This window comes from Melozone crissalis, unplaced genomic scaffold (genome assembly GCF_028551555.1).
Source record: "Melozone crissalis strain CALT ecotype California unplaced genomic scaffold, PUWL_Pcris_2 ptg000034l_1, whole genome shotgun sequence".
Classification (NCBI taxonomy): Eukaryota; Metazoa; Chordata; class Aves; order Passeriformes; family Passerellidae; genus Melozone; species Melozone crissalis.
This window is the reverse complement of record NW_026535812.1, coordinates 18,992,949-19,020,040: the sequence shown is the minus strand read 5'-3', so window position 1 is coordinate 19,020,040 and position 27,092 is coordinate 18,992,949. Positions and strand designations below refer to the sequence as shown.

General features: G+C 42.1%; 1 protein-coding gene across 2 annotated transcripts in view; it reads left to right on the top strand.

Moving 5' to 3' along the window:
* The first annotated feature begins 487 nt into the window (after window positions 1-487).
* Window positions 488-27,092, top strand: part of FXR1 (FMR1 autosomal homolog 1) — a 32,473-nt gene continuing 5,868 nt past the window's right edge. For both annotated transcript variants that reach the window (XM_054282434.1, XM_054282433.1), the window contains exons 1-13: window positions 488-555; window positions 9,873-9,925; window positions 13,969-14,062; window positions 14,271-14,342; window positions 16,459-16,607; window positions 17,047-17,140; window positions 18,574-18,690; window positions 18,791-18,961; window positions 22,145-22,223; window positions 23,345-23,454; window positions 24,095-24,181; window positions 24,881-25,088; window positions 26,699-26,902. In XM_054282434.1, the coding sequence (XP_054138409.1) occupies window positions 505-555; window positions 9,873-9,925; window positions 13,969-14,062; window positions 14,271-14,342; window positions 16,459-16,607; window positions 17,047-17,140; window positions 18,574-18,690; window positions 18,791-18,961; window positions 22,145-22,223; window positions 23,345-23,454; window positions 24,095-24,181; window positions 24,881-25,088; window positions 26,699-26,902 (1,489 nt within the window). In that variant the 5' untranslated portion in view covers window positions 488-504. The remainder of the gene's footprint in view (window positions 556-9,872; window positions 9,926-13,968; window positions 14,063-14,270; window positions 14,343-16,458; window positions 16,608-17,046; window positions 17,141-18,573; window positions 18,691-18,790; window positions 18,962-22,144; window positions 22,224-23,344; window positions 23,455-24,094; window positions 24,182-24,880; window positions 25,089-26,698; window positions 26,903-27,092) is intronic.

The following is a 27,092-nucleotide window of genomic DNA, read 5'->3' as shown; positions in this document are numbered from 1 at the left end:
CTCAGTGAGGGACAAAGCCGATCCGGGCGTTGGGTGCCGGGCATCATCTTTATTCCCCCGGGCGGCGGCTCGGGAGCCGAAGGTGCCCCCTCGGGCGCGGCCTTTGAGCGGCGTCCATCGCCCAGCGCGGCCCGCCCCGCACCGTGCCCGCACCGCATTGTCTCCGCACGCAGCGCCCGCCGCCCCCCTCACGCGGCCGCACCCGCGCCCCGCGCTCCCCCCTCAGCCCCGCGCCGGCGGGCGGGGAGATAACGGCGGGGAGTCCTTCCCGGGAGCGTTTCCCGCAGGGCCCGCCCCGCTCCGCCGGCGGCGGGGAGCCCTCCCCGCAGGGCCCGCCCCGCTCCGCTCCTCTCCGCTCCGCTCGGCGGTGCCAGCCCGCCCGGAGGAGCAGGAGGGGCCGGAGGCGCGGCCCGGCGGGCGGGGGGCGGAGGAGGCGGGCGCGGCGCGCTCCCCCCGCGGTGACAGTTTCTAGAAGCTCGTCCCGGCGTCCTTTGCGGCCCCAACATGGAGGAGCTGACGGTGGAAGTGCGCGGCTCCAACGGGGCCTTCTACAAGGTACCGGCGGCGGGGGCGGCGCGGGCGGCTCCGCGCCCGGCGGGGCCGGGGCCGAAGGGCGGCGGGGGAGGGGACGGTGAGCGGGGAAGGTGCGGGGGGAGCGGGGCCGGGGCCGCGGGGATGGAGCGGAGCGGGGCGGCGGCGGCGGCGGCGGGGGGGCGGCGGTGACGAGGCTGCTGAGGGCTGCGCGCTGGGGAGGTTCGTGTGGGGGGAAGGCAGAGCGCCCCGGGGCCGGGGGCAGCCGATGCGCGGAGCGGGGATTCCCTGAGCCTTCGGTTCGGGAGGGGTGGGTGGGCGTGTGGGGGGATTGGTGCTGGAAGATAGATGCAGGGGCTTTTGGGTGGGATGGGGTGAACCGGGGCGATAATAATGATTTTAAAAGATTTAAAATAATTTTTTTAAAGATTTCGAGTTTATTTATGTCTTCAGAAATCTTCCTTCACCATCACCCTCCCTGGAATGTCAGGATGGTACAGGATCAATGCAGAATACTCTCAGCTGTTGCCTGTCAGTCATTTTCCCCTAAGCCTGGCTTCAGATGTTTAAGAATCCCAGCTCTTTTTATGGCAGTAGGCTCCTGTCTTCCTCTCCAGAAGGGCTGATTCCAGCCGGTATTGTGAGCGCACAGCCTGGCTGTGTTCTGGGAGGATTTAATCTCGGGACTCTGTTTAGCTATTGTGCCTAAGCACATGCACGGTGTGGCATTGCACAGGCAGTGCTGCCCTTGGTGTGGGGCTGACCCTTTCGATGCCCCCTCCCCCCTCCAGAATTGCCTGTGTGCAGCTGTGGATTTGGCTTGGCAATCATGTGGTGACTGTACAGTATGCAGAGGCACTTGGGTGTAAGGGATTGTAACCAGCTGACTTCAGGAGTTAGGTCTTTCAACTGGCCAAGACAGATGGGAGATACCCTTATGAGGAAAGAATGCTGTGGGATAAACTGCATCCCTAGTAGGGAACTCTCTGAAATTTCTACCAAAAGGAGTAGATGAGAAATTTTATGCAGTGGATAATTTTTTTGTTGAATCTGAAGTATCACACAGCAAGCCACATCAGAATCATTTGCGTCCAGAACAGGATGCTCCTAAATAGAATTGATTTTCTTTCCCCCTGAGCATTAAGAAACCCAGAATTTGGAAACACTTTTGTTAGCTTTCCATTTTATACCTTGTGATCTTGGACAACTTTCCAAATGATGAATCAGTTGCTCTTCTGCTTTAGGGGAATGTCAGCCACATGGGAGTATGAGGTGTGATGAATTTTTGGACTGAAGGGATCTGTCTGCACAGAATTTGGTACAATGAGCCTGATTTAAAATCTGCAAGGATGACATCTCCTAAATCAGTGAGAATTATCAGCCTTGGATTAGCACCATCATGTGTTTTAGCCCTGTGAACAGTGACTTAAAAAAGCGAAAGTTTTAATTAAAAATGGCATAATGGCTTTGAGATCATTGAAGTGGGGATTATGTCCAGTGATGAAGATGGTGGATGAAGGCAGGTTAGAATGATTGGATGCCCAATGATCAAAGCCCCAACTCAGTAATCCACTGTTAATGTGGAGGGGGAAAAAACCACACAACCCCCTTAAATAAGGACCCAAACCAAATCATTCAAACAAACACAACTTCAAAGATTATTCTTGTGAGCTAAATGCAGTGAAGTGTGTGTGTCAGTGACTCCATTTTGTGAGTCTTTCTCTTGAGGAAGGCAGAGGTTTTGCATTTATTTTGGAACTAGGTAACACTCCTAGATCACTTGCTGTTTAAAGTGACCTAAAGCAAAGAGGTGTGTCAGTCTCTTTTAGGAAATGTCCTATTTTGGGCACCAGTAGCATTGATCATTGCAAGATAATGACAAGAGGCTCATCTTTTCTAAGCTGTGTGACACTCCATGGAAGGTGGCAAAAGTTTTCAGAAGACAAAAAGCAGAATTTCTAAGAGGGAATAAGATTTGACGTTTGCCTTTAGAACAGTCTGAATTTGGATTAATTAGCAGAGCATAACCCCAGGTAAATGAGATCAGAAAGATTCTGCTGTGTCAACAGAGAGAAAAACCAAAATAATTATGTAAACAGAAACATGATAGATTTCTTTTAAGAAGTTGTTGCTATGATCTGCAACTTAACTGCAGTAGAATAAATGTAGTGGCTAAATCTGTTGGAGCATTCTAGTGGGCTTTCAGTACTTACTAGAGGTATGACCATGGTAAATGAAACTCTTTATTATAAAGTTTCTTTAGTTCCTCTTCAGTTTTAACAAAGAATTCTTCCTAAGTGCAGGAAGACCATACATTATACATATATATATATATATATATATACACACTGTGGTTGCAATAAATTAGTACGGAAAATTAATATTCTCTATTACAATTATTGCATCATGAAAAGCATTTTGAGTTTTCCTGTAGCAGTGAGCAGTTATGGTAAATCCCAAGGTAATTTAAAAAAAATTATAAGAGCATATTATAATCTAATTTTAAACTTGTGTACCTGAGTCACCAAACTAATTTGTGGTTTCTTTTTTTTCCCATTTGCTTTAAAGAAGTAATATAATCTGGAGAACAGGACAGCATTTACTGTATATTTTATGCAAGGTTCTTAACCATTACACAGCAGAGCCAGTGTTTAGCCACTTCCTGCAGCTGAGGAGACTTTGCATAGATCATAATTTTGAGCACCCATTGTCTTTGGAGAAGAGCTGGCACTGATGGGACTTGAAATGGTTGTGGGCTTCTGAAAAATGGGGAGGGTTGTGCTGTGGGACAGGGGAGAACAGACAGGCTTGCTGAAGACCACTGGTTATGGGTTTGCATATATTAAATGTGCTTTGAGGGCTGCCTGAGAGTAGAAAAGTTAAAGCTTTCTAGGTGAGGACTAGATGGCAGGAAGGTTTTTGTCACTGGGACATTAGAATAGATCTTTTTTTAGTATATGGAATCGTCAAAAATACTTGGATTTCTTTGGTTTCTGAATGTGTTGAAGAGAGTGAAAGCTGTGTGCTCCCAGCATTGTCTTGGCATGCCTGCAGTGTTTTCAGGGTGATGGTTCACTGTCATTCAGATGATGAAGTCATTGACAGAGTCACAGGTGCCTGAGGCTGGCAGAGACTCTGGGGGTTCACCTCTCCACACCTGGCTCAGGTGGGGCTGCCTGGAGCCAGGTGCCCATGTCCAGATGGCCTTTGAGTATCTCTGAGGGTGGAAACTCCACAGCCTCCCAAACAAGCTTTGCTTCTGCTTAGTCACTCTCACAGTAGAAAAAACCATTTCTGACATTCATACAGGGATTTCCATATTTCCATTGTGCCATATCCTCTACACCTGCCAGTTGTGGAGGGTCCTGGAAGAACAAGACAAACCCTTCACTTTTACTCAGTATCTCCATGAGCTCACTTGTATGTGCTCACTTGTATGCAGATTGAGAGCCCTGCTGATGCACATTATTCATGATTTCCTATGGCAGCTTCCCTGAAATAGATTGGGCCTTACAGTAAGACCAAGGTGCATAAATTGAGCATCAGATCAATTCCCCTGACTGAGCCTTTCAGTGGCATTTGAAGAACTCTGGAAGATCCATTGTGTTCTTCCTTGTAGGGCCTTAGCTGTGCTGGAAAATGGGCCCTGGTGTGCTGCAGGCCCTTGTGTTCTTTGCTGTTTATGCAGTGGGAAAAAACCCTGCATATTAAAATGGAGCTCAACCCTTAATTTACAGGTTCTGGAGTGTTTGTTTCCTTGTTCTGTTCCTCTTTCAAGAGGTGCAGTTGTTCTGCTCACAGGGCTAAGCATGATGCTGGTAGCAGGTGTTGGCATTGGCCTCAAGGCAGACACAAGCCAAAATATTACTAAGGGGAAAAAATGGTGAATGACAAGTACACACCATTTCTTCGCTTGTAGAGCCAAAGCTTGATGAGCAACTCTGTGGGAGTGAAGGTTTATGCACCAATGAAAATACAATTATTTTTTAAATTTTTCTTACAATTTTTAATTAGTGGTTTTGGAAACAACTTGAGTTGCTCTGAGTGGTTTTCAGCTTGATGGTTATTAAAGTAGGAAATTGTCATTAGGAGTGTAGCTTACACACTGTTCATACCCAATTACTACTCCAGGAAGCTGTAACTGGAGTGACCTTTGTTTTTTTTTCTTTAAAGATCTTAACTGTGTTATGATTGTCAGCATTTTTTTATTACATCTAACCCTACATCTGTATGGGTGGGGAATTTTAGACATTCTGAAGTTGTTCCTGATCAGTTGAAGGTTGTGTAGTCCTGCAAGAAGTAGCTGTTGGTGAGCTGTTTGCTTGAGCCTTTTAGGCTGATGGAAGGGAGAAGCCAGAGGGAGTGGTTATTGATTTTTAGGTACATGCTCAGTGGAGGGTGTCTTCCAGAAGTTTTGCCCTTTTGGAGGATGCATATGAAGAACCCAGTGTAAGAAATGAGTCATTGAGACTAACTCAGTGCTGAGGCTCTTGTACAACTGTCAGAACAACCCTTGAATTTATATATAATTGTGATTGTGGATGGAAATAAGCAGTAATGTCTTAAATTAAACTGTGCTTGCTAAAACTGATGTGATAGTTCAGGATATTTTTCTTTCCTGATACCTGCTTATAGTGTTTGTGTTTTGCAGTGAGCCACAGCTGCTTGCTTCTATCAGTTCCTTGTGTAAACAGGTGCAGCTGATCACTTAAAATGAAAGTAATACCAAGTTCAGTCTTTCTTGTCAAGTGGTTTGTGTATTTACAAGTTTCTTTTGTTTGCTTTATCTTCTTTCTTTTTTGGGGGAGGGGGCTCAGCATGAGAAACATCTTTAGCAATAATTATTTCATGTGTTTGTTACATGAAGCAGTTGTGTTTCAGTGTTAGTTAGAAATACCAAGGGTTCTTGCATCTGAAAAGGAGTGAAAGGCTTGGTAATTGGATATGGGCTGCTTGACCTTTCTGTCAGTGCTTCAGGAGCAGTTTGTGGTACCAGATGCCGAAGTGTTTGCTGGTAGGAGTTGGCTCAGCAGTGGGTAAGGTGATATTAATGCAGTTTTAGTGTGCAGGTATGTGTGACCCAAAGGCCAGCACAGTGGCTGTCCCTGGAAACAAGGTTTGCAGCTAAACTAACAGCATCTCACTTTTACATTGGATCACCCTACTTGGAGGTCAGATAAACTTTCTGAAAGTAGGATATGGAGGGAACTTGGATTACATCCACCTGTTCTACAGATTTTGTGACTTTGCCTGGAACTGGATTTTAAAAAGTGTGTGTGCATATACACACAGACATACAGTTCACTGTAAGGGCACTTCAGTAAGTCTTGATCCGTTTATGTTATCAGCAGATCCTAATCCTAAATCCATGAGCAAAACCCAGGTAAAAGGGAGAGAGTGTGTGTGGGTGTGTGTTATGAAATGAGGAGGTCTCAGCTGCAGTGATTTTGGTGCAGAAGATTGGTTGAGAGTTTCCTGCCCCGTTGTTCACCCCGCAGCCCCTGCCCAGCCCAGGCTGGATCCCCTGTGCAGGTGCTGGAGCCCAGTGAGGGGCAGAGCCAGGGCTGAGCCCCGTGCAGCAGCAGGACAGGAATAGCCTGGAGTACAGTACAGGGCAGGGCTGCTCCAGCCAGGGCACACATGGATCCTCAGTGAGTGACTGACACTCGGCTCTGCTCTGCCTCAATCAGCCTCTGGCAAGATGAAGTCATGACAATTTTGCTTCCCCTCTTGCCCTCTGTGATTTGTGTGTGGTATAAAACACACGTAAAGGTTATGTGTAAGCTCACTTGCTGATACTGCAATTCCTCTTTTTGATGCCACTGTGTTTATTGATGTGTTTGGTGGTCTCCTGTTGGCTCTGCCTTGTCACCCAAGGTACATGCAATGATATGTTAGGAACTTAAAACTCTTCAAACTTAGAAACTGGCATTATCTGTCTTAGGCAACACTGCTAAATTAAATTTAACTAACAGGGTACATTGTTCATGAGAGCAAAAGTTAAGGTGATGGATCATTACTTAATTTAGTAGAGAATGTTTTTGACACAGTGTCAGGCATGACTGGTGCAAATCTATTTATATAGGTTACCTCACAAAGAGCTCCTTCAAAACTCCCTAATTGAAAACCAGGTTATTTAGTTTTCTGGTTTATGTTCATCACGCCTCCTCTGGAAAAATCCTTTTGAATTTATAGCATTTACTATAAAGTCCTTTTTGAATTGTGAAATACCAAAATACCCTAATGCCACAAGTTTTGTTGTAAAACCTTTATTTTTAAATTTAATTATCACAGGCGCTATGAAGACTTCTTTAAAAGCTACACTAAATCTCATCCTGACATGCATGAAATCTCTTTCTGTTTTATCTGGAAGTTGTAAGTGACAGCTGATGATATGTATAGGCAGGGTTGAATGCCATACCAGAGTCGTGCTCAGGAAGTTTTGCTTTTAGAAAATGTTCTAATGGTACTTTTGACATCCTTTGTGATGGTAATGAAATAATTTCTTAGAAAACTATTTGAAAGCCATACCAGATTCTCATTATTTCTAGTTTTATTACAAATGGACCATACAGTCCATAATACCTCATAGACTGCTGTACTTCAGTTGCTGTAAATGTGATCTCATCCCACAGCTCTAGAGAAATTGATAATAATCAGAAGTAAATGTATACAGTTAGACTCTAATCAGATTTTTTTCAGGCCTCACAACAATAAAATTATTTAATAGTTGAATAATTTCATTTGATACTTTACATATGTGCCTTTGTGACCCAAAGTGCATACTGGATAGGTATTGTGCTTGATTATAGTAGGGAGTGAAAGTTTGGGAATAGCAGGAGAGAAAGCTGTGCAGGTGACTCCAAGGCAGTTGCTGCCTACGTGTCTGCCAGCAGTGAGTCTGCATCACATTCTGCTGTGGGAGGGAACTGCAGTGTGCACACTTTGAACTGAAAGACTTCCTTCCATGAAGGAGTTCCTGAAACCCACATGGTGCTGTAAAATGTACAGGCACTTTGTTGGAATTTGTACTTTGGATTTTATTAAAAATTGTCCCTGTGCAGCTGACGTTTGTGCAGTGTCAGCTGTTGGCCTGCTGAGAGCTGTAGCTCTGCAATGCTGCTCCACTTCAGCTTTGGCATTCTTCAGTGGGCCTGAGCTTGACAATTGGTTGTGACTATTAAACTAACTGTACCTTACACAGAAACCCTCACTTCACCTGGTCATGGGCTAATTGTCTTAAATCCTCAAAAGGCAGTGCAGTTGGATTCCTTTTTTGTTCTTCTTTTGTCCTATTAATGAAACCTATTAATGAAATCCTAGTCACTGGATTCATGACTTTCTTAACTCTACAGAGCATTGAGTTCTGAATGTTAATCAAATGTTTTAGGATACCTGAATTGGAATCTCTCTTGATTCTGAAGAACTTCAGTTCTTCCTTTCAGCAAAGGAAAGAACTGAATTCAGTTCTATAGAATAAATTTTAGCTGCTATAGGCTTACCTTAAAAACACATTGAGTACTGTGAGAGCACAACAGGAATAGAATACCAGGTTCATGTATGAAATAAAGTAGCATAAGGAGGCAGAGACTGGTATTGGATCACAGACTCTGGGAATGCAGATAAATGGCTGTCTCTAGTAGGGAGTTCATCTCTCCCTGTAAATACTCCTGTCTGTTGATAAGTTGTCATGTAGCTGGACTGCATGAAGCTGGTTCTAAGTGCTATGACTTCAGTGTTTTGTTCCTGTGTAGAATTTGGATAAATTGTAGTAGAGAAACTCCTGTTTCCTGCACTGTGTGCCATGTTCATTTGTCCCTGTGCTGGGTGGGGTACATTTGAAGGGAACTGCTGGTAGCATAAATTTGGTAGAAGTTCTGCTTTATCTCTGTTGCTGGCTTACTCATGCTTTAGGCAGTAAGATTTTATATGCTCTTTGCATCTTTAAACAGACATAACTTTATACTCCCATCCAGTTTCCTTGAAACTGAAAGTCCCTGATTCTGGATGTATTTTACTTTCAACTGTTTCACTTGCTTATCTTTCAAAGGAGGAGATTTGCCTGCCTTCCCTTGCAGTGGCAGGATGGCCTCTGAGAGGGTTTATTTTATTAGGAGCACACTAGGTGGTTCAACAAGATGATTTCTGGTGACCTGCTTTGTTGAGGGCTACCAGGGTGCCTTCTGCTAGAACCAGTCTTTTATGTTGCTGACAGATGGGTTTGAGGGGAGCTCAGGGAGCAGAAAAGCAGGTTTTCAGCAAATTCTTTCAGAGCATTGGCCGAGTATGAGCTCAGGTAAAAGGAGATTGGTTTTTGTAGGCCCTTTGCAGGCAGCTGTCAGTGTGGGCTCCTTTACTGTCCGTCATTACATGGAGGGATCGACTGTGTCAAAATTTATCTTTCCCTGAGCTGACACATAATACCTCAGTGGTGCTTGCACAGCTGCCGTGTTCCTCGTCCTCCTCAGTTGTCAGTTTCTTAAATGGATATAATCCATTCAGCAGATTTCCTGGAACTTCTTTCTCTGGACAGAGCTGTGCAGCTTTCTTACTCCTTTAGAACTGCAGGGTCCTCCTTGACCACCTCTGCTTGGGCAAACACAAGGCTGGAGCAAAGGCAGGAATAGTGGGTTTATATTTTAATTTTTTTCTTCAGCATATCTGTCCTCCTTAATCAAGAATGTAGCAGCGTAATTTCTGCATGGATACTTGGGTATAACTCTGTGAGATTGATCTTTAAGTTTTTTGTATAGTGAATGCCCCCTAAATGTAAGCACAAAAAATCCTTGAAATACTGTATTCTCTTTGTTTTCCTGGGAGGTCCAGCAGGCTTTTGGCCTCATCCAGTCCCCAATTTAGTACCTGAAAGATGATACCATAACTGGCTGTGTGGCAGCCTCTGCTGCCAAATGTGATTCAAACTGGCTGCTGGGGGGCAGTTGTTTGGGATTCAGTTTGTGTTGGGAGGAACACCAGTGAAGCACACAGTGCTGTGCACAGCTATTGAATAACTGTCCTTGCCTGGATCTCTCTCATTCTGTTCCTGTAAATCACCTGTGCACACCTGTGGGTAGAGTAGAAACTCTGGATAGTGAGTTCAGTTGTAAATGAGCTGGTCAGATGTGAGCAGTCATGGGGAGCAGTCCCTGTGCTCTGCATGTCTTGGAATAGCCAGCTAAGAATATCAGCAACCTCCTGCAAAGAGTGGGAGTGTGTTTGGGAGCTTTCTGAAAATGGAGCCTTGGTGTTAGTGATAGTCTTAGCTCAGGTTCAGGCTGTATTGAAATTGCTGCCTTTTTGATTTCACATGCATTCTTGTAACAAAAATATTTTTGTTCTAGGGATTTATCAAAGATGTTCATGAGGACTCCCTCACAGTTGCATTTGAAAACAAGTAAGTGTTTTATTTTTAAGATAATTATTTGAATATTAGGTTTTTTCAGTTTAGGGCTTTTGCTGTTTGTTTTTTTTCCTTTTGCCTTTAGGATGAAGCAGATTTCATTAGATACAGTTCTAGAAGTACAGGCTCACTATTGTGTTCAGCTTCCATGAACTGCCTTCTTGAATCTGTGTCAGAATTCAGCTCCTCAGTTACACAGTCCTGTACATTCTTTGGTATCTTTAGTGATGCCCATAGGTGTGACAGCCAAATTTAATTAACATAGGAATCAGTGGCACAGGCTTGATTCTCTTACACAAAAGCAGGAAATGATGGAAAATACCAAAGTACTCAAATGAGCAATTCTGTGTCTGCTGTCTGGAATGCTGACCACTGTTCTCAACCAGAGAAAAGTAAAAATATCCTGATGGTGATTTTTTTCCTTCAACTATTAGGAAGATAAATATACATATATATCCAGTCAAAAGACCTGTTGTTTTTGAGAGGTAAAGAGTGCAAATCTGTTAGCAAATCTTGAAAAAGAATTATCCATGAGGTCCATTTAATTTAATATATAAACACAGCAGTGCTGCTGGGAATTTGTAGTGGCAAGCCAAGGACAATCCATGGGCTGGTAAAGTACAAATGAGTACCTGTTGTTCAGTGTCCACTGATAACACTGTGGATTACCTGGGAGATTTCAGTGCTAATTCCAAATACTCTGTGAGCTACATCCTCTTTCCTGTTTCTCTCCCAGTTACTAGGTGGAGATCCTATAAAATGTGTCACCTTTGATGTGAAAATTGTTATTACCTTTGCCAGCCCTAACCTGTAGATTAGTCTTTGAGCCTTTCTTGAAGAAAGATTGCTGGGTAATGAAGGTAATGCTAGGGAGTGTGGAAGTGTCTTCATAAACAGAATTTATAATCCTGTGACATAATCCCAGGTGTGTATGTGTGTGTACATATATACACGTGTGTGTGAAAAGAAATCCTTAAAAGGGAGCATAAGTAATCCTGGGGTTTACCTGCAAAACCCAGTGTTTGTTTCTTTCTAACCTATGCTTTCTAGTCCCTCTTTTATGAAGACAGTTAGAAGATGAGGTGGCAACCATAATTTATAGTAACACTGAGGTGGTTATGGAACCTGTTACTGTCTCCTAGATGTTCATATCCTCACCCCAAAACCCAACAAACACCAAAAAAAATTAAAATCCTTCATTCTATCCATGGTCTAAGAACATGTGACAAATAATGAGTCTCAGCTTCAACATCTATATTACTTTCTAAAGAAAAGTAATTGCTTCTCCTTGCATTTAAAAGACATACTTTGATGTCAGAAGCTAAGTAAGCTAAAGAAGTGTCAGGGGCTTACAGCAGGAGTTGGATTGTTGGCAAATCATTTCTAGTGTTTAGTATCCATATCATCCATGTGTTCCACAGAAAGTCTGGCAGCAGCAGCCATGTTTCCAAAAGGATGGGCTGCAGCATATGTAGAGTGTTCTGTTGTCTAAAAATAGATCTGATCAGGAAGTGTGTACACAGTCAGATTGTTCTGTGACGTAAATCTGATCAATTGGGATGCTTTTTACAGAGTTAAATTCATGAGGGCATTAGTGGAACCGAAATTGGCAAGAGTGTCCTGTGCTGAGAGCATCAGTGTTGTGATAGTGATAATCACTAACAAATACACACATCTACCCCACAATAGGCAGTCTAAGCTGTCACTTTGCATTTTCTGCTATTGTTAGCCAATCTTTATCTGCAGCTATTGTAAGGTTCCCAAAGTTAAGTGTACCAGCACAGACTGCTAGTGATGATTTTGTGGCCATAGCAACACTCAGTCTCTGGGCAGGTAGCCTTAACTCTTTTAAGAGACATTTTCTGAGGGTAAGGAGGCAAGGAATGAATGCAGAAGCTTCAGGACCTGGAAACTTTTATTATTGTTAGATGGAAAATTGGATCTTGAGGTACAGTTTCATGGAGGCTCATTGGAGTTTGAAGCAGCTGTATTGCAGGAGAGGCTTCTGTGTTAGAAGCAAGAACCTCCTTTTCTTGTGATTTGTGGTCTGTAGCTTAGGCATCAATTCTGTCAGATTGTCTTAGTAGGTACTTTGTATCCCAAGTAATTTCTTAAAACACCTTGGTTTGCATTTCACCAGTGAGGTGCTCCAATTCTGGACTTAGAAAGTTTTGCCACCAAAACTTGGACTCACATTCTGAGAGTGGAGCCTTCTGTGCACTTTCCACTGTGTGCTTCCTCCACTGGCAGGGAGGGGAAGGAAAAAACCAAACCATGAGATTAGTAACTGTTATATTTGCAACAAGGACATTTTAATTGCAACTGAATATTTTCTCCAGCCCCCTTCACCATTTCTCAGAAATAGAATGTGATTTAATTAACATTTTGTGGCCGAAATACCTTCCAGCCTAAACAAAAGCTATCCATGTTCTAGAATCCTCAAGGCTGGAAATGCCGACTCTTGATCCTCTGAGATCAAGTCCAGCTGTTGGCCCTGCACCACGGTGTTCACCACTATGGAAATGCCACATCCATGTGCCCTTGGAACACCTCTGGGAATGGAGATTCCACCACCTCCCTGGGCAGCCCATGCTGATGTCTAACCACCCTTTTAGTGAAGAAATTTTTCTATTTTTTACTATCAGTCTAAGCCTCCCTAGGACAGCTTGACACTGTTTCTTCTCAGCTCCCTCTGAGCCTCCTTTTCTCCTGGCCAAGTCCCCCCCAGCTCCCTCAGCTGTTCCTCATCAGATCTATGCTCCAGACTCTTCCCCTTGTCCTTCTCTGAATGTGTTCCAGCACCTCAGCAATAATCTTCATGCATTTTTGTTGTTTTTCAAACTATAATTAAAAGAAAAAGTTTATTATAATGTCCAGATTAAAACTATATGATACATAACATCTTTATTAAGTGAGGTACTTGAGTGTAAGCTGTAGTTTCAGAGCAAACATGGAAATGTATGGAAATTGGAAATGTATCCATCTTCTCATCTGGGAAGTTGCAGAAGTGCCCTTTGCTCCTTATGCTCAGCCTTGTTCTGCTAACACAGGCTGCTCTTTCTGCAGGATATTAAAAGTCAGCAAAGCAAATGGCTTGCAGTAATCCTGACTGTTACAAGGGTTTCTTCTGATTCTCTTGGTGTTTAATGTGAATCAGATGGGCAGAAGGGATGGATGTTGCAGTGCTTTGACAGATACCATTAAAAGTCCCTCAGATATTCTAAATTAATGTGGGTTTTTGAAAGGGTCTTTCCCCAGTTTTATTTCAACCTTTGTAGAGTCTTTGGTTGCATTTCTGATTAAGAGTGAGGAGCAGCTGATGGCATTCTGTGACATCTCCTTCACAGACTAGAAGGAGAAAGAATTTCAGGAGAACACAGTGGATTTGATTGCTCCAGTAATCTTCATAAAATGCACTGGAAACATACACTTGTACAAATAAAATACTTTTGTACAGTCAACTATAGTAAACAAATAGACTTGGTGTATAAGGAATAAACCTTTATTTTGTATGCCTAGAAATACTTGGTATTGAGAAGCACATACAAAGATACATTTTGATCTGAATCTGTTACTGGGGAACATCAAAAAGTTTGCAGGTGGAAAGGTTTGTTAAATATTGGAGTCACACTTTCCTGAAATGCATGAAACTTTGGTAAGCAGTTGAAATGCTAAAATGAGGTGGAGAAATGGATGAACCCCATGGTGGACTGCAAAGTTGAACTTAAGTCTGTGTAACAGCTCTATGACTTGAGCAGTAGGAATGTTAACTACATCATACAATATCTTTCAGTAATAAAATCCATTAGTTAATTTTTTCAGTTAATTTAAAAATTTTGTTGTTAAATATCTTCCCAGCTCCTAATTTTGCTTTGCCATGATTATGTTGCTGCTCTGCTTACAAGATTTGCTTTCCAGCAATAAGAAAACAGACCTCATTATATGAAAAGAAAGAATTTTAATGAAATAGAATACTAAATTAAAGAAAACAATAGGAAAATTTGAGAATTAATGTGTAATGCTTCTTCAACTTGCAGTTGGCAACCAGAGCGCCAGGTGCCCTTCAATGAAGTCAGATTACCACCACCCCCTGATATCAAGAAAGAAATTGGTGAAGGAGATGAGGTGGAGGTGAGTGAATGCTCTTGAGCTGTGCTGGTCTGGAACTCATTGTCCATTCCACGCAGGGGTGAGGGGTGTAAGGGCATTCCCAAGGTGAAGGTTTAAAATGGAGCATATCTCCATAGAAAAGTTGTGTGCTTCTTTCTTTGTTATACATGCACATAAGTGAATTGTGCTTGTATGTGCTTTCAGTGGTTCTTACTGCTTTCATTTCCAGGTTTACTCTAGGGCAAATGACCAAGAACCTTGTGGCTGGTGGCTGGCAAAAGTTCGAATGATGAAAGGAGAGGTAAATGATTTTAAAACTTACTGATTTCATGCTTACATGTTATATACAGTAAATAGAAGTTCTTTGTCATGAAAAAGCTCTGAATAAAGTACTACAAACATGACAAAAGAGAATTATAAGTTGTGACCATTTGGGATTGGCCTTTGCTGCATTGCACAGCAGAGGGTCATGCCCTCTGAGCTGAGCAAGTGACTTCCATTATCTGCAGTTTAATTGCCTGAAGGACTGAAGGCATGGACAAGGACAGGATTTCTGACAAACCTGTTTTGTGGATTGAACTCTGTGCTGAAAATGAAGTGAAGCACCTGTGGTTAAAAGCTGTTTGTCATCTGTAAATTAGGCCAAGCTATTACTGTGGGTTGGTTTTCGTGTGTATGTTTTTACTGAGTGTAGTGGAAGGACACTGCTTGTTTTGTTTTCACATGTGTCAAGTTTTTATTTTGCCATAAATAAATGGTTGTTTGCAGCTGCCAATTAACTTGCAGATTCAGACACTTGAGTGTATAGAGGTGTGGCAGTGTTTGACCCAGTCTCATTAAAGCTTTATTTTGTGGAATGACAGCAAGAGAATTTAACTTCTAGGGGAAAGAGTCCTGTGTTTTGATGCTTTGCTTTATCAGATTCCTAAAAACAAAGGAAACAGTATTAAAAAAAATAGTTGTCCAGTTTCTAGTATTGTTTAAAAACTGTCAACAAATACCAATTTTGTTGAGCTCTGTAAGGGCAAGGTGGTAGTAAAGACCTCCCAGAGGAACAATCTGTGTATTGACCCATGTGAATAAACAGCTCATTAGGAAATCAAGATAAAAGGAGGCAAACTGGTTTGAATGATAGTTTGTCATTTGTAGCTAATAGGCTTTTCTTAAATGCCACAGAAATTTGAAATTTTGCTGTGCTGCTTATTTCCATAAAAAGTCATGGAAGTAAAATTTTTTATTCCAATTTTTAATTTCCTAGTTTTTACAAGAAAAAAAAAAACTTTTCACCCTCAGTGTACAGTGTAGGATTGTCAAATCAGTTATTTTAGGGAAATGTTCCTGGAAAGCACCTCACAGTTCATGTTGGCTTCTTTGTACAGTCTTTAACACAGTTCTGTGTTTAGATTTTTCTGTAGAGTTAATATTAAATTCACAAACAACCCATGTGTCCAAGAATTTGTTGCTTTGTGATTGTTCTGATATCCAGAGTTACCTTTAACTATAGAAGTTTTTAGAGCATGTAGTGGTAGTTCTCCTAAATTTAGTTGTAGTTTAATGTTTATTGTTCCTTATTATTATTTGATGTAATAATGATACATTGGTACATTTCAAAGCAGTTTTGTATAATTTGGATGATACTTAAAACTTGTAATTAGAAAAAAAGTCTGTCATTATGAGAGTGATTTCTTTTTTCAGGATATTAAGCAAATTGTGTTGAGACAAACAGATCCCAACTTGAAGGGAGGAAGAGCTGAATAAACTGCTGCACCCTAAATTGCAGCTAGGTGGAAGGGAGGAGAGGAGCAGGCTGCATCCCTAGCACAGAGCCAGGCTGCAGGGATGCTGTGCCCACAAGCTCCTTTAAACTTGCATCTGTTGGGTGGAAGTGTAGGAGTAGATTATTGGTAACTTAAATCTTCTTAGTTCTCTTGCCCTCCTAAATTTGGCAGTGTGTGTCAAAAAGCTGGAGTTTCTGTATTGATTTTGTTCTTGCATGATTCCCAGGTAGTTTGCCCACTGAATCAGTGGATTCACCTTGTTTGTTTTGGTGTTGCCGAGTAGATACTTCTGTGAAGAAGTGTTCTCTGTTTGATACATTTTAGAATTAAAGCACCAGTAAACATTTTGGGTTTTGGAACTTGAACTGAACTAAGGAAAATATTTGAAAGAGATGAGCATGAGAAAAATCAATCCAAGATGCTGTTGTGGGGGACTGAGACTATGCTGATAACAGTGCATTGACTTCAGTGGGGGAACACAGGGATGCTGAAATATATCCAGGCTCATTTATTTAGAAATGTCTCATTGTTTTAGGGTTTTGTATATATTCATATTTTGTGCTTCCTTGCTGGTGCTGGTAATGTCACTATGTTTTTGTTATTCCTTACTGAAGTTGTTATTTTAAAAAACTCTCCCAGTTTTACGTCATTGAATACGCTGCTTGTGATGCCACTTACAATGAAATTGTCACTTACGAGCGGCTGCGACCTGTGAACCAGAACAAAACTGTCAAAAAGAACACCTTCTTCAAGTGCACCGTGGATGTTCCTGAGGACCTGAGAGATGCGTGAGTAGCTCTGACAATTCAAGAAGCTTTTGCTGTGTGGAAAGGGGAGAGGAGCCCACCTGGCTTCTGTTTTAGAGGCTGATTGACAGGGCCATGAGGAGCCTTAAGGGGGGTTAGGGCTGCACAAGCTCATTTAGAAACTGCTGACTGGGACCCCTGCTGAGCTGCCAGGGCTGGGACAGAAGGCCAGGTCTCAGCTGGGGACTTAGTGTCTGTACAGGTGATTCACTTCACAGTGGGCCTGTTACTGAGGCTTTCCAGATAACCCTGGTGCCATAGAATCCACAGGGAAACTGGAACCATGTTGAGGAGAATGGAAACTTTCCTGTTTCTGAACAGTCCTTGCCATAAACTACTGAATGTTCTTGGGTCTGATCATCTTATTACGTGTTTGGTTTTGCTGCAGCTTGTTGAAATAACAATCATTTTGTCTCCTTAGGTGTGCTAATGAAAATGCACATAAAGATTTCAAGAAAGCTGTTGGAGCATGTCGAATTTTTTATCATGCTGAAACTGCTCAACTAATAATACTGGTAAGTAATTGCTTCTGTGTAAATGTTCTGTGAATTCCCAGTATATTATTTACAGCCAGCTCTGTGTGTATATGGAAAATGGTTTAACTTGTCAAGCTATGTAAATTGTGAGAGATTTATTATAAGTAGATGCATTTAATCTTTGGGGGTAAGGCCTCCAATGCATACAGCCTAAATTTAGGAGGAGCTTTGAGTCTCATTGTTTGTCATTCTCAGCTGAGTTCTGTTTCACTGATTTTAGCAGGTGGCTCAGAGGTCAGTCATCTCCCTCCACTCTGGAGCAATAGCTTTCCCCTCATGCTGTATTACACTGTGCAGTTTGACCCACAGCTGCATTTCCCTGTGGAGAACTGCACCAGCTCAGTGTAGCCATTAAGGAATTGTTCATTTAGATGCCTCTGTGGTGGCTTTCTTACTGGATAGGGTTGTCCTAGCTTTAGTTGTTCTTCCTTACTCCATTTACTCAGTATTATTCACTTTAACCTCACTCTGCAGGATTGTGTTGTCCTTGATTATTTCCTTAGCTCTCTTATTCACACACACAATGACAAGTATGTATATGGTAGAAAGATTTGTTTGGGCACCCTCAAGGGGAAAGGGTTACTGTTGCAGTGTGTTGCAATTTCCTGTTTTACTTCCCAGTCCCTTCCCAGGTGTGACAATACCCCTCTCCCTTCCCCCTCGCCCCCTTGCTGAGCGAGTTCTGTCAATCAGGCTTAACATTCCAGCAAGGCCTCGTGTGGTTGGTCAGGTTCAAAGGATGCCCCTCAGGCCTGGGTGTCATTGCCCTGTCTAGGTGTCCCTTGTCCTCTGAGACCCTGCCCCTCCCACCTGGTTGGTGGCTCACCTGTCCCTTCCCTCCCCCTCCCCCCCTTCCCCCCGAGCTTAAAAAGCCACTCAGGCCATGTGTTAGGGATTCTGTTGGAGCTGTTACTAAGATTCAGACCTCTGTGACCGTGATATAAACCCTCCGGCAGAATCTATCTCCTTTTCCTCCTCACCCATCGCCTGAAGCCTTTCCACCAGAGGTAAACTGAGTTTCTAACCTTGCCTGGGCTTGTTCCAGTGCCTGCTGCCACATCCAGCCAGCCAAAAGTGTCTCTGGGGTGAAACACCACAGTTGCCGCCTTTGGCCCAGCAGCAAGGGTCAGACGAGCCCAGGCACAATCTGCCTGGTAATATTGGGATCATATTCCAATAGGTTACTGTGTAATTCAGCAGCAATGTCTTTAATATAAAACATGCTGTGAGTGAGAACCAGTAGTTGTTGGTGGTGATGAGTTTCTCATGCTTTGTTGTGAGGAAAAACAATGTTCATGCAACTTCTGGAAATTGAGATCGTGTTTATGACTTCGTTTCAATAGGTTCCTGATTTATCCTTTGAATGTGTATTTGCTTACAAAGCCAAAACTTAGGTTCCCTCTCTCCTGTAGTCTGCCAGTGAAGCCACAGTGAAGAGAGTGAACATCCTCAGTGACATGCACCTGCGCAGCATTCGCACCAAGCTCATGCTGATGTCGAGAAATGAGGAAGCTACAAAACACTTGGAGGTAAAGCCACAGCTTGTGGCTCTTGTTGCTTGAAACTGAGCTCAGAGCAGCGCATTACAGTGAGTGCACATGGATGAGTCTGCCTTTGTTTTCCCTTCAGTGCACAAAGCAGCTTGCTGCAGCATTTCATGAGGAGTTTGTAGTCAGAGAAGATTTAATGGGACTTGCTATTGGAACTCATGGCAGTAACATCCAACAAGCCAGAAAGGTTCCAGGAGTTACAACCATTGAGCTTGAGGAGGACACTGGTACTTTCAGAATCTATGGAGAGGTAAGGGGGAACTTTGTGTGAATCCTTGGAGCATTTCACTCTGTATCTGCTTTTAGAGTGGTGAGGGCTGTACCCAGAATTAAGAACAGAAGACACCTCCTGAGGTTTTTTTGTGCATGTTGTTGTGTGTGTTGACTCTGTGGCAGCTTCTGCTGCATTTATTTGAAATACAAGCCTTTGTTGCAACCATAAGGTGTGTTCTGTCCTAATCACTCAGTTTTGCTGTATATCCTGGGTCAGCCTGAGAGAGGTATCATTTCCTGCTATTTTACTTGATCGTGGGTTTAGTTGGGTTTCTCTTCTCCCTCAGAACCTTATTGGTTCTTCTCCTCCTTTCCCACCACCCCCCCCCCCAACTTCATGTGTGTTTTATTGTGTGGTGTCTGCTTCTCTCAGCTATCCAGGTGTGTTAAAGGCTCTATCTGTTGCTTCTAACTCTTACATTTTGGCAATTTAATGCTGGCTTTGGCAGAATAATGATTTGCTCCAGGTTGATTCCATTTGTGTTACTCTTCTGAATCTCACGACTGCCTTGAAATATAGTTGGTCCTTGGGCCAAAACAAGGATCCATTCAAGAAGCAGGAGGCTAGTGGCAAAAATGCCACTGTCACCAGGGCTCTGTCAGAAAATATGTTGAGGGTTTTTATCCCTTGTCCCTAACTCTACAGGTGTGACTGAGTTTTTTATGTTAGCAGTTCTGAAAATCTGTGGTTGTCTCCTGTTTCAGGAATCTGAGGTCTTGAATTCTGCTCCATCTATGTCAGGAGTAGCACCTGGTTGTGATCAAAGGTTCAGATGAAGTTGATCCTGTGGAGAGGAGGTCAAACTTTTGTACTTTGCAATATCTCTGAAATTGTCCTTTTTTTGGAAACCTTAAATGCGTCCAGGGTATCAGGTTGGCAGCAGATCCTTCTTTCATCTACTACTGCCATTAAATTGCATCTCAATTCCTGAGGAAGAATGGGACAAGTTTAAATGCAGTGGAATGTCCAGTGTATTCTAGTTTTGATCTCCTGCATGTGAATGATGTGATGCTGGAACTTGTGCAAAGGTTATGACTGTCACCAGCCTCTTACAGAGGGTCACAGCAATGATTATAAATACCAGATGCCCCCTAAATAAAAATGCCTTTAAGCACATCCAGCCTTGTCCTTCATGGAAGTGATAAGTGCTTCTAAAAATGCCAGGCAGCTTAACTATTCCACTTGATAAGGTTTTCAGCATCTGGCTACACTTGCCTATTCTTTTTGCCTCTCTCAGCTGCAGTGGGCAGCCAGCCAGGCCCTGATGGCTGAATGCACAGGCAGACAATTTCAGGCTGAGATGTGTGGGTGTAGTGAGCCGGTGTTGTTGACATAGCAGTCATGGTCTGAAGGTTTCCCGTGGCTGATGTTTTGCATACAAATAAAAGTTCACTGCTCAGGGCCAGGCTATCTGAGGGAAGAAACGTGAAGATAAGTTTTAAAGACTATTGGAAACCTTTGTGGATAGAAGGAATCTAAACTGTATGGCATGCTGTTTGTGCATTTGTCCCTGTCTGGTCAAGGCCATTTTGGTTTCAAGAGCCTTTCCTGGTTGCCTGAACTTCGGATTGTGATGCCTGCACAGATCACAGGCCCGTGAACTTGTTTGGACAGTGCAGCTTGGGCTACTTAAGGAAATTCGTGCTTCCCAGAGAGGGAGAGCTGTGTCAGAAATAGAAAAGTTCCTCTTAGACCTTCATTACTGTCAAAATGAAATTGCAGTCAATTCTTGCAATTCTTAACACTGGTTAGGGATAATGCTGTATTTAGAATAGCCTGCATTTAATTTTTCTGTTACACTCTTTGGTAGCATGGACATGTATTGGTTGTTTGGGCTGCTGTGTGAAGTAATGACAGCATCAGTGGTTGTGTAGGCTGTAAATCAGAGTTAGCAAAGGTAGTTGCTAGTGACTGGAACCCTGTGAGGTCTTTAATCCATGTTCTCCTACAAGGAACTGAGAAAACCTTGTCTGAGTCAGCTTTATGTGCTCACTCATGTTGAGATGTGAGTTACACAGGTTGTACTTGTGTAAAAGTCCTGAGTGCCCATGACAAGTGTAGAGAGGCTTATGGGTGCTCTGGAGAGCTGCAGCTCTGGCAGTTGTGTATTTTCTTGTCCTGACTGTGCTTCTATAAATGCATTCATGGTTACTTTGTCTTTTTTGGGGAAAGAATTGATAAACATACCTGAGGCAGGAACTCTTTGCAGAATTCATTGAGGATGAAGAATTGGCCATTGTGTGTTAAGTTTGTACCATTTGAGCAGTTGCCCTGCAAATGCAGCATAACCTCTGCTCCTCACAGTGGCTTCCTGTTCATCTGTTTCTTGTGCTTGATCAATGCTTTCATTATCTTGAAATCCAATTTGGCCATGTTTCTTTTGCCATCATTTTGACCTCTGCCAGAAGTTGAGGTTTATACATCTTCTTCTAGGATTTACCTGATTTGATTAAAAGGTGCAGGAGCTGGTGGTACTCTCATTTCACATGTTGCCTAAAAATGACAGATGAAAGGGCTGAGACATTAGTGTAAAATGGAAATTGTGCTCTTAAGCTGTTGTTACAGGCTAGATGCTGATAATTCTTTCCTTAATTCTACTCTTCTGCTGTTGCTAATTTGCAGCCTTGTTTCTTGTTTCAGCATCTCAATTAACTCTCAATTAAGTCTCGATTAAATGATTTTCATCATTTAATAATAAAGCTGCAAGAGAGCATTTACAGGAGTTCTCCCCAGTAACCAGAGCCACTGTCCTATCTTGGGAAGCATTGTGGATGAACTGTGGCCAGAAACCAGCATTCTGGAAAGAGAGTGCCCTGGTTGTAAAATCACTTGCAGTGTTTGCTTAAAGCCCCATCCAACCTGGCCTTTGAACTCTTCCAAGGATGGGGGATCCATTTTGATATCTCAAAATGTCTTGAAATAACATGAAAAAACAAGTTTTATTCCTTACTGATGCTTTGCTTTTCTACTGAATTTTGTCTCTGGGCATTTCACTCAATTTTTCCTTTATTATTTAGCTCAAAACTAGATTAATTATGTCTTTATTCTTTTTTTTCTGCACATGAGTTTGTTTGGAAGACTGGCAACTGTTGCTACAAGGTTTTGTTCTTAACAGTCTGTATTCTCAAATAAATTCCATTTTTTAAAATTTATTTCCAGACTGCTGATGCAGTAAAAAAGGCCAGAAGTTACTTGGAATTTGTGGAGGATTTTATTCAAGTTCCCAGAAATCTTGTTGGTATGTAATACTGCTGAAACTTGAAAAGTTGGGAAAAGGGAGCCTAATCATAACTTTGCAGAGAGGATTGAGGTGCCAGTACAATATTTGATTTCTCCATTTAAGTAGAAAGTGATTAATCTTTTAAAACTGTATGTATGTGAATTATTATGAAATTGGATATATTTATGCTGCATAACACTTTGTCAGGATTTTAGCACTTAAGCTGACTTGATTACAGACTTGTACCACCTCATTTAATGGTAATATTTGAAGTTCAGATTCTAGTGAAAAAACACACTCTACTAAATTGGCTTCTTAAAAGTGCTGAAGCTAAATTCCAAAGTTCAGTCTGGGAATACTCAGCTGAGTTGCAAGAATGACACAAGATAGTTCTCTGTACTGCTCCCTCCTGGGTTGGGGTTTGTCACAGGTGGTGGTTGGATGCTGGTGAGCTCCTGTATAAATCAGCAGTGCTGATAGGTCTCAGCCTCAGTCTCAAAATAGGCATTTTTCCATGTTGCAGCTTTAGCACAGTCTGGTAGGTTCTGTACTGAAAACCACCTGAAGGTGTGAGGTTAATTGTGTTCCACTTGAAGTCACAAACATCTTCCCCTAGTCTGGTTTTCACAGGGAACTTTTTTCCTCTTCCCTCCTGCTTTTTACTCAAGTCTGGTGGCTCCCTGCTCCCCATGCCCAGCTTGTGGGCAGTGTGGGCATGGAGGCAGTGTTAAAGTTGGAGGTGTTGTACCTGATTGAACAGCTTGGATTATCCAGAGGAGAAGTTAAAACCCAGGCTTTAACCTGCTGTGGTTTGGGGCTTGGAGCCTGCAAATTATAAATAATGTCATTTAAATCATTCATGTGCAGACTCCCATAACTTAGACTTTCAAGGTTTTAGAACTTGACCAGAAACTCTTGTGCTATTTTACTCTTGGTTTGGCTCTATTGGAAGCCTGTGTGCAGTGGTGATCTTCATCACTGCTTGTCGTTCTGCATATAGAGTTTAATTTTAAAAGTTTTCACCTGTTTTTCTGACATAGAATGGGGTATTCTTTGGGGATTTTATGTATAAAATACCAATAAACATGCTAAGATACTTTGACTATGAGTGCAAAATTAACTATTCTTGCCCTCTGAAGGAAAAGTTATTGGAAAAAATGGAAAAGTGATTCAGGAGATCGTAGACAAGTCTGGAGTCGTCAGGGTGAGAATTGAAGGAGACAATGAAAATAAGCTGCCCCGTGAAGATGTAAGTACTTCATTCTTTCCTGCTGTGACTAGGTTTATTTTCAAACCTAGTTTTATTCAAAACCTGTGGATATAGAGAGCATTAGTTCTAAACTGGCATCTTGCAGTAGATTGTATATAAAGTAATTCAAGGAAGGTTTTTGCTGCTGAAGTAAGAGGTTGTGCTTTTTTTGCTCTTTCTTCTACATATACTTGGGCTATATAACCAATTTGGGATTGCTAGTGTTAAAAGTGTCCACATACTTTAAATAGACAAGAACAAAAGGGAAAAGGTTGTAAAGGTGCTTGGTCTTATAAAGTCAGTTTAATGAACCACCTTCTTGGTAAACTGTGGATGTGTCTATACCCCTGTTGTGCCAGACACACCAGCATGTGTTGTATGAATATGAACATGGGATGTGAGGTTACCTCAGCTCCAGAACAGGTTCTTGGGAAAGCTTGACAGTGTGAAGCCATTGCTGCCACCCCAGCCTGAGCTATTTCTAGATGTCTTTGCAACCAAAGGCTCAGTTGTTGCCTTTGTTTAGCTCACTTTGGTAATTTAAAACAGATTTCTTTATATAATTTAAACAGAAATTATTTCAGTAATTTCATTGATAATGTTCTCCCTGATAAAAAGCTTTGATGCTTTGTTTCTGTAGGGAATGGTACCATTTGTATTTGTTGGTACTAAAGAAAGCATTGGGAATGTCCAAGTTCTGTTGGAATATCACATCGCATATCTAAAGGTGAGTGAGTGCGCTTTGGGAGAGACAATCTGTAGAGGAAACTTGGGTTGAAGTACTTATGAGCAACTTTGGTGGGATTTGCAGCAGTTAAGCTGTTCCTCTGTATATCAGGATTTAAAGCTTGGTGCCTTGAGCCCACCCTTGCCCATGGGTATCATGGGCCTGTTAATACCTTGTCATGGTTACTTAGTGCTGTTGGGGTTCAGAGAATCAGACTGTAAAGAGCTGGGCTTTAAGGGACATTTGGGAACACAGACGTTTTTGTCTGTGTTCTGCTGTTCTCAGGTTAATGTTCTGTTGGGGAAGGATGGAATTTCTAATAGAACACAGTAATACAGTATGGTATTAGAACAATTACCTGTTTAGATTGGGTTGCTTTGTGATGTTAACAGAGTTTGAATTTAAATTGTGTTTCCTCATCAGTTTGCTTATTTTTTTCCTAAATTCTACTGGAAAAATTTGCTGAACTGTAATTAAGAAAGGTACTAGTAGTCTTAAAGCCAAGTTTTTTGCATAGTGGTGAAAGTTTCCAAAAATCAGAGATAACTCATCTTCAATTTCATTATTTGTAGTCACCTCCCAGGTGGTGTTGATTCTCCTGCAGGAATGATTATTTTCAATATGACTGGGTGGGGATGATGATTTGTGAGGGACATTTGTCAGCACTCTTTTCCATGGTTTCTGTTTTGTTGTACGTAGGAGGTAGAACAGCTAAGACTGGAAAGGCTCCAGATCGATGAGCAGCTGCGGCAGATCGGGATGGGCTTCAGGCCCTCCTCTACCCGAGTTCCCGAGAAGGAGAAGGGTTACACCACTGACGAGAGCACCCTGTCCTCTGTGCAGGGCTCCAGGTCCTACAGCGGCCGGGGCCGGGGCCGCCGGGGCCCCAACTACACCTCTGGCTACGGTGAGTGCCCTTGGGCAGTGCCTCAGGATACCTTGGAACCCAGAGCTGTCTCTGCATTTCTTTGTGTTCAGTGCACTTGGGTGAAGATAGGGTTGGAAATGCAGAATTTTTTCTTCATAGCTCAAAACACATCGTTAGATTTGCAGTCTGGAAGTTAAGTTTAAAACTGAAGAAATTAACAAGCTGAGCACTGGAAACATCTTGTCCTCCTGTGCTAGTTACTTAGTAAGTGACATCACAAAAGCTGGGAAGAGAGCTAGAGATGTTTTTCAGGAGACATAAATTTTTAAAAATCTGAAATGAGCATTATCTGTTTGGATTGAGAAGGAGAAAAATTGCATGGCCACCTTAGCAGCATATTGCATATGGTTCACTTACACAGAGCAAAGTGAACCAAAATGATGTAAAATGGAGACAGGACAAAATCCTGTGGGTTTTGTAAAATGGAGACAGGACAAAATCCTGTGGGTTTTATAATATGGTCAGGAACTAACTGGATTTCTGTTAAGGTGAGGTATTCTGATGCATTTCTCAATTAAAAAGCACTGTTCAGTTCCTGACAGGTGTGCAAATCCCCATCTTGTCCAAGTGAGACACTGCATTTCTATATAGACATGTTTCACAAAGAACAATGTTATTTTTTCAATACAGTAAATTACTCTGGATATCTGCATGTAGCTCATTTCTGTTAAAAAATCAGACACCTTTTGGGTTTTACAGTCTTTCCCTGGCTATAGCTTCCTGGAGCATGCCAGGTGTTAGTTGTGTTGATTCTGATGATGATGTTTGTAACTTCATTTTTTATTATTTCCCAGTGAGCTGACTGAACTATAAGGAAACTTGTTCACTTTGCTTATATATATACACACTGTGACTTAGAAAACTTAAAGTATTTTTTTTTTCTCCCAAAATGGCAAGAATCACATTTAAGCCACCCACATGGGTCTAAAACTTTATATTCCAGACTGGGTCGTAGGGGGGGGTTTGGATACCTGAAATGAAGAGTAGGTGTTGGGTTTTCAGGTAGTAAAAATGTGGTTGGGTTTGGGTACTCGGAGATGGCCGGGTCTTACAGATGCTGTTTGATATAAACAGCAAAATTGTTCAAGCAGCATTACAGCATCCAGAAGGGGTTGCTTAGCAACAGCCATCGGCTATAAGGTGGCAAAGTTGTCCTTGGGAATTTCAGAGAAGTTGCCTAGAAACTGCACCAAATGCCTGCAGTGTGTAGACAAAGAGAGGAAACACTGCTAAATCCTTGGTTTATCTGTGTACAGAAATTACAGATTTGGTGATATTTCAGCCATTATTTCACATGTTAGTACAAGCAAACTTAAATTGAGAATCTCACTTAAGTAACTTCTGATCTATATTTCATGTGTTCATATCTTTTTATAGATGAGTATATGTAAATACTAAAATATAATCTATGATTGTATACTTGTGTGTGTATTAGTATTTTATATATATGTATTTATGCATTATATTCTTTGTTAACATACATATATAACCAGCCATGCTGGCTTGGAGTAACTCTGTGAGGATATGAAACCAGAATATAATCCCCAAATTCATATTAATTTCCTGTTTTCTTTTCCTTCTCATACAAGGTACAAACTCTGAGCTCTCTAATCCCTCTGAAACAGAATCTGAGAGAAAAGATGAACTTAGTGACTGGTCCTTGGCAGGAGAGGATGACAGGGAGAGCAGGCACCAGCGTGACAACAGGCGACGTCCTGGGGGACGAGGCCGTAGCGTGTCTGGAGGTCGTGGGCGCGGGGGACCTCGTGGTGGAAAGTCATCCATTAGCTCTGGTACTGTGTTCCAAATGGGTTTTGAGATTTTCTTCCTGGCAATTTTCTGTATAACCTCATACCCTTTTAAAATACTCCATTCTTACATTATGATCTTAATACCTTGGGATTTCAATGCACTTGTGCGGTAGCTGTATCATACAGAGTGTTTTAGATTTTTGTTTAGGTTCTGTTCACAATGATCCTCATT